At 33.6% G+C, this 16,416-nt stretch overlaps 1 protein-coding gene across 3 annotated transcripts; it reads right to left on the reverse strand.

Moving 5' to 3' along the window:
- Window positions 1-1,928: 1,928 nt before the first annotated feature.
- Window positions 1,929-13,705, reverse strand: LOC129940812 (tubby-related protein 4). Of its 3 annotated transcripts, XM_056049308.1 has the most exons (11): window positions 12,834-13,705; window positions 7,934-8,558; window positions 7,353-7,861; window positions 7,062-7,290; window positions 6,741-7,000; window positions 5,446-6,678; window positions 3,352-3,996; window positions 3,147-3,280; window positions 2,954-3,092; window positions 2,705-2,911; window positions 1,929-2,626 (listed from the first exon to the last, which is right to left on the reverse strand). In XM_056049308.1, the coding sequence occupies exons 1-11, from the start codon at window positions 12,927-12,929 to the stop codon at window positions 2,510-2,512; spliced, it is 4,194 nt and encodes a 1,397-aa protein (XP_055905283.1). In that variant the 5' UTR covers window positions 12,930-13,705; the 3' UTR covers window positions 1,929-2,509. The 3 variants fall into 3 exon arrangements, with proteins under 3 accessions (XP_055905283.1, XP_055905282.1, XP_055905284.1); XM_056049307.1 differs by having other exon boundaries at window positions 2,954-3,280; window positions 12,834-13,703; XM_056049309.1 differs by having other exon boundaries at window positions 2,705-2,896; window positions 2,954-3,280; window positions 12,834-13,698.
- Window positions 13,706-16,416: the final 2,711 nt, after the last annotated feature.

The following is a 16,416-nucleotide window of genomic DNA, read 5'->3' on the forward strand; positions in this document are numbered from 1 at the left end:
GTCCAATAAAATATATCCTTGGAATTATTTGATATTGGGAAAAAAGGAACGAAAATAATTTTGTTGGCTTTTTAGTATGTTTTCTTATGCTCACTAAATGGACACACAATTTAATCAATTGTGAAATTGGCTAAGATGATTTTTAGTAAATGACAATCAAAATGAACAAATTTGATCTTTTCAAGGTGTTAGTCAAATTGATAGTTAAACAGCTGTCACGACAAAAATCACTTTAAAATTTCACCATCTAATCTGAAATTGTTCAATCGAAATTAATTGAGTTGAATCATCTTAAAAAAAATGAATGATCAAAAGACTTGACCGTCAACCCGGAGATCTCTATTAAACCCTTTATCGAAAGGATAGGTAGATCCTGGTTGATGCGTTGATCGAATTATCAACGGTAGCGAAAAAACAACTTTTTTAAATTTGACCTTATATACTATACCTATACTGACTTTTTCTTAATACAACGACTTTGAAGACCATCAAAGCGAGGGAAATACAACGACGCACAGTGGTCAAGATACCCCATTAACCGGAATTAACTCAGTAGATGCGCTAGTTCTACTGAAAACTATTTTTTTCCTAAAAATTGCTTTAATATGAATAAAAAAAACATATTTAAGTTTTTAAAGTTTGGTTTAATCCTTTTTTCAATGTAAACTTCTCGGTTAAAAAAAAAAAACAAACAAATATACTTCTAAGATTCAGATTCATCGACCAATATTCTGCCTCAGTTTCATCACTGCTACTGAGTTCTCAACTCTAGAAATATTTAGGGCAGTAAGTAAATCCAACACTTCTCTGGGGAACGTTCTAAGCTGTTTTTTGGGCATTTGCCTAAAGCTTGTTATGAAGGGATCTGATGTTACTTACATTAAATTAAATACATCTCCATTACATTTTTTTCTAGAACATTTCCTTGAAAAAATTTCTCGATATCTTTTAAAGTCTTTGTTTCTCGCCTCTTGTGCCTCTTCAGACAATTGGCCTATTGGCAGAAGTGCATTTGAAACAACATCAGGACCGTGAATTAGGAGCTTATGTACTGTGGGAGGCAAGTAATACCAGGGATACTGATTTACAAATCATTTGGCAGTCTCCAGTGTGTACAGTCTGAACTTTTCTATGTTGATGTCAAAACCACTTGAAATTGCTACCAAGATAACATGCAATCTTTGTATTAGTGTTTTATCGACACCCAAGATTTCAGATGCTAGCTCCGCGTTGTTAAAAAACCGCCTTGCAGAGTTGCCATCATTCGAATTCCCGAAACCAGGCTTGGGTTGGTCAACAATAAGACCCATTTGATCCCGATTTTTTTTTTTTAATTTGAATTTTATTCGCTGCAACTACATCCTTGTCCTCCTTACAAACTTTCCACTTTTTTATTGAAAGCCTATAGCCAACATGTAAAAGGCACTCATAAGTACGAATCCAACAGTGCAGCACCGACAATCCAAACTGAAATGCACTCGGATTGTTAGGCCTTAACAGCACCTTTTCAATTTGATTGAAATCCTTAGAACTTGCACCACAGATATAACAGCGCTGAGAAGAGATGGTATCCGTCAAAGCATTACACACTTTTCCGTCAACCATTGTAAAAACGAGCTTATGTGAAACTTCCATAACTTTTTCTTCAATGCTCACAATTGAACGGCACAGACCCCGAATTTCAGCATCTACTCTTTGCTTCTCAGCTTCTGAAATTTGTGCTGATTCCTTCTTATATTCAAATTTAATTAGGCTTTCGAATGGCTTTCGAATAAAGACCATCAAAGCGAGCGAAATACAACGACGAACGAGATTTGTTAAAGAAAAAGACAGCGATTTCCCCTAAGGGTTGTACAATAAGAGTCCAGTTTGCCTATTAAAAATGTGACCGTCAATACCAGTTAAAATAATTTTTCAAATTTAAATACTTATTTCCAATTTTTTGTATAGCTTTTATTTAAAATTTATCATAATCAGTATTTAAAAAAAAAAGTTAAATATTATCATAAAAAAATAACAATACCTACATAATTTAATTGTTTCTAACAAAATTTTATAATAAATTAACACATTTTGAATAGTTTACAAACAAAAACTTTATAGTAAAACAGTACATACAATGATAATGACAATAAGAAAGGTTTAATTATGTTTTATTATAAAACTATATACAGATTAACATTTAAATTTAAATTTCAATAAATCGAAAAATCAAATATACCTTTTGTGTAAAATGTTTGTATGTAAAGAACTTAACATTGCACGACATTTAATTTATGCTTTTAATTTATTTCTTATCATAATTATTCACCCTGTCCCGTTAAATATAAAAAAAATTATTTAACTATCGATATTAAATTTATTTATTATGTTTTTAAGATAACTTTGTGAATGGACGGGCATTTATTTAATAGAAAAAATTAAAAATTTTCTTTCTAGATGTTAACTTATTCTAAAATAAAATAAAATATGCATTACTATCCTCTTAAAACCTTAAATTGTTATGGATTTATTTCAAACGTTGCGTTACATTTGCTAAAGCAACAGCAAAAGCTTGGACAGCAGAAAATGGATATTGGAAATCTAGGGTATACGCATTTCCATCTATCCGACCGAATTGCATTACCTGAAAATGATATGAACAAGATGTCAATTAAATTGATTTTGTTGATATTAAAATTTTAACAAGTTTACAAAAACACACCTGTTTTCCTCGAAACTCAATCTGGAAGTTTTTGGCAGATTCCTGCGTCACACGTCCTCCAAAATCCAATTGATATACTTGACTCATTTCATTCCACATGGGCGCTTTGTTATGCATAACAAATTCACGACGCAATGGAGCAGGACTAAAGCAGGCAGAACTTCCATTGGGCTCAATTTTTCCACGTTTCAACTGCAAAAGAAGATCCTAAGTTTTAATTTGCGTTACAATGCTTAGACCATATCTCACCTTTTGTCGCAATTGTGCCTTTTGAAATGTTTCCAGGTCACGATATTGTTTGTTATAAGTCACGTTTTCCTCACCCGATGCATTGGTGAAGTTGCTTTCATCGTCTGAGCTTTCTATAATCTGTTTTTTCCGCTGGCGCCTATTAAGCAGTGGCGAATTAAGAATATTTCTAATTGGCGAAGAACTCTGGTACCGTTTAGCCTTTTTACTAACTGCTGGCGACGCTGGTGAACTTCTCGGTAGCCGTTGAGGTGATGATGGTGGTGTAAGCCTTCCTTCATCCAGATCTCGAAGCCTGCTTATTATATTCTCAAGGGTGGTTAGAGCCTGAAAAATAAAGCGAAATTAGTGATGTTTAAAACAGAAGAACACATTTTCAGCATGGAAACAAAAAAAACCTGCGTGTGTAACGACACCGATGTTTTCGACTCAACTGGAGTGGCTTCTACTTGAGTATTATTACTACTTGCAGAATTTTCCGTCTGATTGTTACTCGTACTATGCGTTTCCTTTCGCTTCCAGCGTACTTCAGATAGTTGTTTTACAAAATTAAAACCATTGTCTGCCTTGCGTCGTAACGATGGCGAGTCAGTTTCATTTTCTTTCTGATTTCTATAGAATCGATTACCAAAGCGATGTTTTCTGGTAAAAAGCGGGCTATCCGTAAAGCTGGTTAATACTTCAGTCTTCTTTTTGATTGCATCACCTTTACGGTTTTGTTGTTGTTGTTGTTGACAAAAAGCGTCAAAAAGCTGCCGATTTGCTTTTGGATTTTTTGTTGTTGTCTTAACACTCTCGTCTTCTTCTTCGAACATACTATCGCTGTAAATATCTTCGAGACAATTTTCTTCAACTTTGAATTTAATTCCTCTATCGCTATCTTCAGAATTAAAATTAAGAGGATGACCTTCTGAAATATCTTTGAATTTTGGCGTAGTTTTATCATTTCTCGTGCCGCTCTTCTCATTTGGTGACGGAAGAATAATACACGAATCCAAGCTCTTAGATTTACCACACTGGTTAAGTTTCGGCTTTCGGAAATACTTGCAACGAAATAATGAATTGATGAATAAATATATTGAACTTTATGGAGACATCAACTTGATACAAAAGAATTGTAATAATTTCAAAAAATGCACAATCCTAATTTTGTGTGCTTATTGTGTCATGTAAATTGTACATTAAAAGAGGAAATTTCGTAAAATATTTAGAATACAAAATATAAAAAAGGGACTAAAAAGGATGACACAAGTGAGGAATGGGACTGATGTATCTTGAAGAAATCGATGGAAGTACCAAATTATGAGTTTGCTGCCGGCTCGTCTTTAAAGGTCGCAAAATTGTAAGGTATTACCAGTTGTCGGTAGAAAATTATTCTAAATGGGCAGGTTCAGGCAACATAAGGGACTACATTTGCAGTCACTGCATTCTTTGAACGTAGTAGTTGGTCAAGTGTCATAAACTTCAAAAACGGAACTTTATTTCAATAACTTTTGAATGAAAAATTTTGATTAGCTGTCATTTTGACATAAGTTGACTTGACTTGATAGTAAGGGAGATCTTTCTTTAAAAATAAATAAAAATAAATTTGCCTTAATTGGAAGGCAATTTTTTCGCACCTAACTTTGAAGTCCCTTATGTCACTTGGAAATGCCCATTATCTAACAGTCGTGTGAACTAATGATTTTGTGTGACATTATTGTCAAAAACGTTATTAATAGACATTGTCAGATGACGATCGATATTGATACATTTCCCTATTTCAGACGTTGATAATTTTGACAATTTCTTCGTTGTCATATGCAAGATCTAATCAGCTAACCTTCTGACCGTAAAATTGTACAAATTTAGGACAAAATCTGCCAACCGCGGGAACAGACAATTTTTCGTTGAATGGTATGTAAATATGTATATGTGGCTATTGTCAATTCTGATAATTGTTGTTAGAGCCAAAAGTTTCTTTTTATTTCCTCTGAACTTTCAAGGGCTAGAAGCGTTAAGAATAGATGACATCAAACCGATGTTGCCTACTAGAAGCCTGTATCTAGTAAGTCAATGGTTAGAGTAGACCACTTACTGATGTGACAATATTGTCAGAAACAAAAGCATACATTTTCAAAATATACATAATTTTTGCACGATGGTTTGAGTTATGTTGGAATATTTTAGTTTTTTTTCACTGCATATTTTAAATTATTACATATGTATTTGGATTTTGTATGATTTATTGAGTAATTTCAAGTGCATATTTTGGGCATACATTTCCGGGTCCTTATTATTGCTTTATCGAAAGTTGACTATGTTACTAGAACCAATTTAAAACGCGAATCAGAATTGAGACTTAACTAACTGTTCCTAGCAACATAATATATAAAATATTCAAAATTACATCAAGCTTTCCCATTTTGGCTCTTTTTGGAAAGATTGGACTTGCCTTTACAAATGTGTTTTTTTAAGACAAAATATTGTTATTAAAAATTATGTAGACCTACCCCATTGTTATTTTTTCTTCTGCGAGTTGTTTTCTTGTTATCAACTAAAATTAAACGTTTGTTTGGAGCTTCTTTGCGCAAAGCGGACAGAGCCTCATCAGATGGAATTATTTCCACTGAATCTAAATATCCAACACTACAGCTTCTGGTTATAGAATCAGGCAGCTCGGGAGCAATCGAAATAACTGTTGGAGTCCTCTTCATGCGTAATTCTGTTGACACAGGCGCACTTGCCGCTACAGGTGATTGAGAATCTTCATCAATAAATAGAAGATCTTTTTTCTTCGAAGAAGTCACGGACCGTTCTCTTATTCTAGGGTCAATTCGTTCCAAATTCAGATTTAAATTGAGCGGAACTGGATTAACGTGCGAATTGGGGCTACGTGTCATTTCGGGCATTAAGGCATTTTTTACATGTGCAACATTGTTTGAATAATCATTGTTGCTGGAATAGCTCATAAGAGTTGTTTGACCAGAAGCTGGTGGTCTCTCAAATATTATGTCGCTGGGGGCGACGGCGTTTTTTGGTGATTGCAGGGTCGGAACAGATCCCTCACAGCACAGTGGTGATATGGCGTGTCGCGATTGACAAGAACTATTGGATGATGGTCGATTATTTTGGGTTTTAAAGCCAGAAAACGATGTTCCAGCACGACCCCCCGCTATCACACTACCGAAAGATGTGTCAATTTGTTTGGGCCGTATGTGCTTGTTGTTGTTTGTATTGTTTGTCCCTGAGGGTTGAGCGCTGAAATTCTTGCTCGCTAAATTATTACTACCCGAATCTAGTGACTCATTCGAAGAGTCATCATCATACGATTCGGCTCTTGCTAATGGACTCATTCCAACGCTGGTGGTACTTGGACGAGAGTTTCTACGCTTTGTAACTATGCGATTTGGACGCGGGGTCATAGGGGCGATTGGCGGAGAGTTATCATTTATTCGACGAGGGACAACAAATTTTGCATCGCTTTTATCATCTGTGCTTGGTTCTACCGTAGCTGAATCATCTTCATCCTCAGAAAATACATTTGGATTGAATGTCGGATCTGGACCTGGTGGATAATCATCTCGGAGCTCTGTTATTACCAAAGTCATCTGTCGTGGTTGCAGATGAAGTAAGGACGTTTTGTATGTTACTTGGCCTAAATTGGCTGGGACGGTTTTCGCAAGTCCATGAATTTTGAATTTAGTTCCCCAAATGTTTGAAGTTACTTCCACCAACTTTACTTCCTATTAATCAAATAATTATATTAATATTACCTACATTTAACCAATTTAAAGCAGATACTGACCTCTGGAAGGGTATCAATATATGCCAATTCATCTAGTGTTTCGGATTCAGCTCCATTCACTCTTGTCTCAGACATATTAACATTGCGTTTTTTGGATCGTGTTTTCCGTTTTCTTGGAGTTCGAGGGGAACCTCTAAAGCGTTCTTCATATTCACTGTCAGACGAATCAGTTCGTCCACTAAAACCTGTTGCAGACTGGTGAGAACCGGAACCAGATGAGCTTTTTGTGTCCGAAGAATAATGCGAGTACATTGAAGAGTCTTCAAAAATGAATTATTAGCGATTATGATATAAAATAAGTGGTTTACAATTATAACATACCGTCTACTTGGGGATCGAAAATGACGAACTCCGGTCGGATTTTTGAAGTTCTCTTTCCTTTGAGTAAAGGCACAAGTCCTCCTAAATACTCCAGATATAATGTATAACAATTTCCAGAGCTTATATTGGTATCATCATCGTGTCTGATCATAGTACAATGCAGCCTTGTTGAACAAATCGGTGGCCGTGCCACAAATTCTCTTAAGCATTTCAGGTCAGGTACGCAGCACTGAAAATAAATATCAAATCAATTCTGCAACAGAAAAACAAAAGCGATTTTAAAAAACGAACCCGTATGGTTTGAGCAAACAGATTCCCAATCAAAGATTTGATCCTCGATGGCAAAGGCAATAGTGGCAATGTCAATTCAGTACCAATGCTCGCTTGAATTTGTAATCGGCACAATAACTGTAAGGATGCAACCCTCCTTGAGACCCAAGCAATGTGAACTTGGGTCCCTGTCGCAATAAATAACCGTTTATCATTGTGACCCCAAGTAAGTGCCGAAACAGCGGTTCCAGTGTTTGGTATTCTCGTGGTGTATAAAAGATTTCCACTCTCGGTATAAAATTTCAAAATATTTATAAAAATCGGTGAGCCCTGAGTATCGACTGTTGTATGTTCGGAATTGTGTGTGCCGGCCACAGCTAGCAGTTCACGAGAATTGCTCCATTCCATTACTAACCCAAGAGATCCATTTAAACCAGTATTGATATGAGCGGGTGACACGTCATCAAAGGATTTCAGCAAATAAATGTATCCATTTTGAAAACTAACTGCCAAAACGAAAGTTCGTTTGGCTAAAATTTAGAAACAATTTTGAATTGATGAGTTTCAAATAATATTTTCTACATCACACGAAAAACACTCACAAGCATTCACTACGCCCGGTTCAGCTTCTTCACCTTCCTCCATTTTGAATTTTTCACATGACCATGACATTGCCGTTATTCCAACGTCATTGCACAGTTGAACCTGTGACACCATTGCACCATGGACGTCCATCACTATTATCTGGCCTTGGGTTGTTCCGAAGTAAACTTGCTGATCATCTGGTGTCCATATCCCGCATGTAATTGTTGACTCTAAATTAAGCATTGATGACCAATATCTCTGACCTGCAACCGAGCCCACCAAAACGAAGCCATCTTGATAGCAGATCAAAGCCATCCGACCATCATGCGACCAAGAGAAATGTGTAACTGGAGTGTTACGATCGTTGATCAACTCTATTGACCATCGACCCTCGTACTTGATCCAAACAAATATAATTCCTGAGCTGTCACATGATGCAAGCTTTTGATAGGGTTCGTTCCATTTCACTAGTATAACATCCGATCTATGTCCTCGCAGGTTGTAGTTCGTTCGTAAGGGATATTCGACATTTTTTCTGCAGTGTGACGTTGTGAAGGTCACCCCAACAATGCCGCGTATATTTCCTGTGGCCAGCCAACCTTCTTGGTAATAATTTGTTCTGTTTAGTTTCCATCCTTCATCCTGAAAAAAATATTTAAAAAATGCAAACGAAAAAATGTAATTAATCTTTTAACGATCCAGTTATCATAATTTGAAGATTTTAAACGGTAAATTTATAGATTTAATCTTCAGATTTAAAAAAAAAATATTGGTAAAAAATCCATGTGGGGATAGAGAAATCGAGGATTTTCAATCGCGAGGAATTCTGAAGATTTTCGTCCTTTTAACCTAAATATCAGTAATAAACCAATCAATTACAAGTTATGAACTCTTGATTATACTTTTCTGGTATGTTCTTGGAGGTTTCATGCAAAATGCATACTTCTTCAGTTTTGTAATATGATAAGTTAATTACACTCAAATCCATACATTTTACAAAAGAAAAAAAACTGTTTTTGTTAAATTAAATAAATTTTGTAAAAGAAACAAATTATTTCTGTTAAATTCCCAAATTCGATTTGTTTTTCGAGTTCTCTCAAAATCCTTCTTACATTTTTGAGAGAACTTGAATTAAAAGATTTTTAAGTGTAAAATCAGCCTAGTTACTAAACAGATATATAACAATAAAAAGAAAATTTCATTTGCACAATTGTTGAAATGGCAATTGCACAATTGCACGTTGTAACATTTGTGTCTTAAGCTTATTATACACGATTGGAAGATCTTCAATATTATTTTATCTTTCAAAAGTGACGAACAGAATTGACAGTCAATCATCGGCAAATTTGCTAAAAAAACACAATTTTATGTATTTTCAAATAATTGGACGATATTCCATTAATTGGATCATCATCCAATTTTTAATTGGCAGAATTGGTTTTTGAACAGAGAATAAAAACAAAAGTTTACAGGATTTCTAACCAATTTTAAAACTACGACAGTCTAATGATATAAGACGCATGAACAAGTTTAACAAGATAGTCGTTATTGTTTTTGACTTTCACTTTTTTTTAATTTTACATTTTTTTAAATGTTTTTGCACGACCTGTTGAAAAAATTGTGTTCCAATGAGTCTACAATTTTTGTTTTGTTTTTTAAAATCTTCCAACCTTGTAAACAGGCAATTATTAATTGGAAGAATAAAAATTGTCGGCAATAGTCAACCAATTTTCTACCAAAAATATGTCTAATATTTAGAGGAAATTAACCAACCGTATAAACCTGATTGGATGCAATTGGAAGACTTTTAAAAGTTCGGCAAGTATTGGTAGACCTTTCAAAGTTGTATACTTAGCTTTGCTCTCATTCTAAAAGTACTTTTATTTGCAGAAAAGTTCATGGTTGAAATGATTAAACCATGTACTCGACGGAGAAACTTATGTGCAAAAAGTTTGTAAACATCAGTATGCAAGCACTCAGATTCACTTATTTTTGTTTCAGGTATATTTTTATAACACAACAACTTAAATGTTTAAGCAATTTCATTCTACTTTGGTCTCATCGCTTTTCCGTGCGACAGCGGAATATGTTAAATATCCACGTTAAATGAACGCTCGTAAATAAAATTGCATAGAAGGACTATAATATTATAGACTATACAAAGTACAAAGAGACCAAAGAGAAAGTGAAACGATAATCCATTTTCTCTGCAAATGTCCTGTTTTGTCAAACACTAGAATGAAATACTTTGGAAAAGAAATGGCTCTAACATAATCGCTATGAAGCTTCTCTATAAATCTATCGCTTTCAATCAAAGGTTAAACGAGTTTTTGGTAGTATCAAAACGGCGCACTACAGCGCTTATTGGATCTTAGGCTAGGTTGCCTTGAGATCGCCATTTCTACCTACCTATACAAAGTACAGATCTTACAATATGGTTAGATAATTTAGTGCTCTGACAGTTGCTGCTTATAAGTTGACAGCAGCCAAAAACTTTTCAATGGCTGCGTTCAATCTCAGACAAATATGGTATCCGGATACCTTTTTGTTAGTGTTTTACTTGTAAAATAACCGCTGATCAAAAACAGCTGAGATGTCAAACAACGGTATCAAATAATTTCTGGGGTATGTACTTATCTGACAGATCAGCTGATTCAACACATGGTTGAATTTCAAGAAACTTGAAAATGAAGAAGCTATTTGCCTCTGAATTTTAGAAGGTAATTTGAATTTGAAAACCTCACCCTGTTCCATTAAATGGTTTGTCTTACAGCAATTTTGACTTTAAAGATTAAACGTTTCTCTGCTTTTTGTGACCAGCTGAAAGTTGTTTTTATTTTTTGACAGCTACCTCAATACAGCTATCCAACTCGTTCAACAAGGTATCTAAAATTCTACCTATCCAAGATAACCTATGCTACACGAGATGGAACGCAGGCAATTTTGTTTGTTCAAACCGTAGGAAAATTTAGTTGAAAGATATAAATTCTCGGTAGACATCTGGGTTTGCCTACAAGCTAAACTGGAAGTCAGCCTCATAAACTTTTTCATAGTATTCGTGTAATTTCTCCTCTAATTTATTAAATTTCGCCAAAAAACTCAGTAAGTGTGTCCATGTATGCTTGAAAACACGTCAATTTTTCTCGTTGAATTCGTCCACACAACAAATACAACAATGCAAACAAATGGGTTTTGGAGGGTCATACGTACGAAGGATTTATATCTTTACTAGAGTGTTTTTGGTCTTAAGCTTCACTGTAACTGTCAGTTGGTTTGATTTTGGCATCTTAAGCAGCGCCATCCGACATTTTCAATTGTCGTCATCTGACAATAGACAGGTTCAGACGACATAAGAGAATTGAAAGTAAGGGAAGTTTCTAGTATATGATTAACCAGCTGCTAAAAAATTGTCCAATTAAGGCAACTCCATTGAAAAGTTCACTTGAAAGTTAGTCAAGAAAAATCTCCCTTACTATCAGGTCAAGTCCACTTATGTCAAAATGACAGCGTATCATATTGTTTTCAATTGACTGAAAGTTGAACTTTATTACTCTGTAATTTATTTATGTTTTGCACATTTCCAATTCATTTTTCTGTAAAAAAGTTCCTTGTCAAACTGTCATACCAATGTCAAATGCAAATATATAAAATATTATGTTTTTGGTAATTTTTTGACGATCCACTAAAGGCATAGGTTAGTAAAGTAACGTTCCGAGATTTAAATGTATGACACTTGACAAACTAACTAGTTGCCTCGTTTGAAATGTGCATTCACAAAATGTTAATGAAGTCCTTTATGTTGTCTGAACCTGCCCAATATTGTTACCAAAAATTGTACGTTCACACCACTGTTAGATATTTTAGATAGTTCTTAACTGTGTGTTATAAGCTTTAAAATATATTCATAGTCCCACAATATAGTCAAAAAATCATACTTTTTTTTAAATTCAGATTTTTAACCTGTTTTGTACGTCTTACATCTACAAAGTCTACAGGAGCGATATAATCCCACTTCCGTTACTAAAAACCAACAGTTCTCTGCCGATTTCAATTAAAACAGTTGCTGTTTTTAAATGTGGGTTCGATTGAATTTATTCTATTTAGCCTAGTTCTTTTTGAATGCTAAGGTTCCTTACATATCTATGTACGTCTTCTACAAATAGAAGAAAATATTTGTCAAGTCCTTAGAGGCTTAAAGAAGCCTTTGGCAAAATCATGAGGATAATTTTATGTGATAGGTATAAATACCTTTTAATAAAAAGGACCCAATTTCTTAAGTGGGTATTACTATTCTTTCATAGTTTTCAAGTACCTTTCAAAATTTTAGTTGAAAAAGACAATATGTAGAACTTATTTCAATATCAATCAACTTTGTTAAAAAGAATGAAAATCCTTTCAGAAGCAAAGAACAATCTTTTCACTTCCAGCAAATTTGCAGCATTTATACGAGTACGACCACCATTGTTAATAAAAATTTCTAGTGTTGCTATAATAGTGTTGTGAGTGCATTTATAGATATGGGGGTAACCTATAAGTCATAATTTAATCACTTTATAAAAACCATACATAAGGGTTCTTGAGTTCTGGGTTGTCGGGTTGTTGTTGTCACGCCTCATCCTCACCTCCCAACAAGTCTACGAGGGTATAATAATAGAACAAGCTTTAAGTCAAACTGCCAATCAAACTATGAGTATGTATCTAGACATATTAAATTCTACACACCTTTTATGATATGATTGGTTTCAAATGCAACAAGACGAGCGACGTAAATCCTCCTCAATCCCCAAACCCCAGCCCCACACTTCAAACACTTATTAATTACTTAGCGTTATTAAAAGTTACAGATAAACCCATTATATTAATAGTTAGGATTATTTTTATTTTAAATAATTATACAATTTATATTGAAGCACTTACCTCCGGTATGTCATCAGGTACTTTTCCCATCCATGACAAGGACAAAATTGTGCAATCGCATTTTGTAGTAACGTTACGTTCAAAATGCAGATGCATCACACTTTAACTCTTTTATTGATGGCAACTTATTGCGAGGACAAACTTATTCTCATGTGGAACCTTAATTTATTAAAACAACACGAATGCATTAAACAAAACAAATTAGTAACTGAATTTTTCAATGGACAAAATTAATTTATTTTTAATGTGTACTTTTTTCTCTTTAAACTAAATGAACACACAATAAATTATCCTCTCAAAGGGTGGAAAACTATGATATTCCATCAACTGGTATGTGGTGAGTCTGACTTTCGTCTAGAGCTTTTCAAGTACACCCAAAAGCACCATAATTTTTAGGAAATTCTTTCTAAGATGACATTCACTTTTCACTTCAAAAAAAAAAAAGAGAGATAACTATCGATTTTCCAAAACGAATTTGATATTTTTTTTATATACATATAAAAGTCTGAAGGAGTTAAATCTTATGTTTAATATTTAATAAAAATAAAACTGAGCACAATATACTATTTTTAAGGACTTTAAACTTTTATTTATAAGAACTTCGAATAAGATGGAGGTTTTCTTTAGTTACTTTTTTTATAAAATTTGTATGAGTCTTGGAATTTTAATACTGTATGCTTTTTTATCCGGCAAAAAAGGATTGTGTGGTTATTCAAACATTCACCAGACTTTTTAAAATACGTTGCTGTTTTTATATTATTTACATTAGTTTGTTTCACTCTATTTTTGTTTTTATTATTTTTAAAGAAAAAAGATTTTTTTAAACTTGTTTAAATATTTTTTAAAGCAGATAAAATAATTTAGTAAAAATGTTTGTTAACCAACTTGTACATCCGATAAACGAGGATGTCACAAGGGATGTTAGTATAAGAATGTTAATGTCAACGACTAGAGTTATGTAAAGAAACTGTGGATACAATAAGGGTTATGATAAACGTTATATGAATTGGCTGGAAAGCATTGATTTTACTAGGGTCTCATATTTTGGCAGGATGACTTTTTCCGTTCCATAAAAATGTCTATCTCTTACCAGACTACTTTTGACGTCCTCTACCTATTTTTAACAATCATGTTATAGTAAAAAAGTGGCAGAAAAATGAAATTGATATTTATTTTAAATTGTTTGGGGTTTTAAATACCTTTTGCAAAAGACACAGTGCGAGCATTATGAAATGGAGGAGGGGTTAGAAAGGAGGTGTCAGGTAAATGAGTTCTAAATTTTTGAAAATTACAATGACTGTTAAGGATGGAGCAAGATAAGGCTTTCCACATTCATGTAGTGCGGCTAAAAAACTTATTTCTGTAATTTACAGTATGACCGATGTTGGGATCAAGAGTAAACTATTGAGCAAGGGTTTAAGTAATGAATATGATGATATAAATTTTTTTTCAATACAAATTAAATAAAAAATTGTATTCAAATTCTTAAATTTATAAATTAATTTCACAAATATTTTTCAATTATTCAATTTAATAAATTTTAATATCACCATTTATTTATTTTTGTATTTTAAAAATGTTACTTTAGATAATACCAAAAATGAGACTTAAATACTTTTCTGGGCTACCAGCCTAAAATTTGTTGTATTTTATAAATGAGTCTCTTTTTTTCTATAAGCTGTATAATTGAATCATAAGTTGACTTTTTTATTTATTTATTTATTCATTAATGAAAGAACAAAGTTCTCTTATAGACTAATAGATAACAATATTCCAATATAACTGCAATAATTTATACAAAAATAAAAATAACAACAATATATAAATATATACAAACGTCAAATAGATCTAAGTACATTTAAAACATACATTTTCAAGGTATCTCTAGTGCAAATCCTAAAAAAGTCCAAACTAGTACAAACTGAATTTGCTTTTCTGATGCAACGAGAAATCGGTTCATTACGACCATAATTAGATCTATGAAATTGCTCGTAAAAAAGAGAGCTTAGTATCAAGGATAACACCTAAATCTTTCTTTTGTGCTACACGATCCAATATAGAACTATCAATTTTTTTATACTTGTGAAAAATTGGGGAAATCGTCCGCAAAAAGAAGACACTGAGAATTTTGAAAAATGTTGGGAATATCGTTTACAAAAAGCAGGAACATTAAAGGGCCTACGTGGCTAGCCTGAGGGACACCAGATGGAAGCAATATTTGGTTAGAGTGATACTCGTCAATCTTAACGATTTGAACTCGCGATGTTAAATAGGATTTCAACCAACCCAGAAACTTAGAATGAAATCCTAGTTTCAAAAGTTTGTGTAACAGAATATGATGATTAACGCGGTCAAATGCTTTAGCATTTGAACGTACAGGATTACCTTCGAAACCAACATATATTAATTGTTACTATAGACTGATTTCAAGCATAATGTTCATAGATATTACACATATACATGTAAATTCATTAGGACAAGGTCTGTACAATCTTGTATTTTTTCATATTCCCTTTAAAAGACGACATAAGGGACTTGAAAGTGAGGCAAGTTTCGAGTATTTGATTGGGCAGCGGCCAATCCGTACCCGTAGCATGATGGTTAGTGCGTTGGACTGTCATGCTAGGGGCCTTGGGTTCAATCCCTGCCTGTGCCACCTTAATTAAAAAAAAAAGTTTTTACGGGTACTGTCTCTTGCGATTAATTATCTAATCTTCCAAGAGTAATTTTTGTCATGAAAAGTGCTTTCTCAAACTTAGAAGTGGAGATTCGTAAATAAGTAGGTCCCTTCCATTTCTGACAACATTACTCGCACACAGGAATGGTTGAGAGTTGTACATAAGTCACTAAGCCCTGGTTCTTCATGGACTGTTGAGCCACCTAATTTATTTATTTATTAGCTGCTAAAAAATTGCCTTCCAATTAAGGCAACTTTATTGGAAAGTTGACTTTAAACTTAGTCAAGAAAAATCTCCCTTACTATCAAGTCAAGTATATTCATGTCAAATTGACGACTGATCATGTTTTTTTAATTCTACTGAAATTTGAACTTTGTTAAGATTCGTAAATAAGTAGGTCCCTTCCATTTCTGACAACATTACTCGCACACAGGAATGGTTGAGAGTTGTACATAAGTCACTAAGCCCTGGTTCTTCATGGACTGTTGAGCCACCTAATTTATTTATTTATTAGCTGCTAAAAAATTGCCTTCCAATTAAGGCAACTTTATTGGAAAGTTGACTTTAAACTTAGTCAAGAAAAATCTCCCTTACTATCAAGTCAAGTATATTCATGTCAAATTGACCACTGATCATGTTTTTTTAATTCTACTGAAATTTGAACTTTGTTAATCTTTGATTTATTTATTTTCTACAATGAAGAGTTAATTGTGAAATTAGAAACGAAATAAGTAGTATTTCTTTACCATACAACATACAAATCATGATGACATTGTAGCTTGCCTGAGAAGTATTTTGTGGACAGTTATGTTCTTGGAAGTTTCCGCACGATCAACTGGAAGAAGACCTTGTAGTAAATTTCCAAGTTTAAAGCTATGACATTTCAAATGAATACCATTATGTTG

The sequence above is a fragment of the Eupeodes corollae genome, chromosome 1, assembly GCF_945859685.1.
Source record: "Eupeodes corollae chromosome 1, idEupCoro1.1, whole genome shotgun sequence".
In the NCBI taxonomy this organism is placed as follows: Eukaryota; Metazoa; Arthropoda; class Insecta; order Diptera; family Syrphidae; genus Eupeodes; species Eupeodes corollae.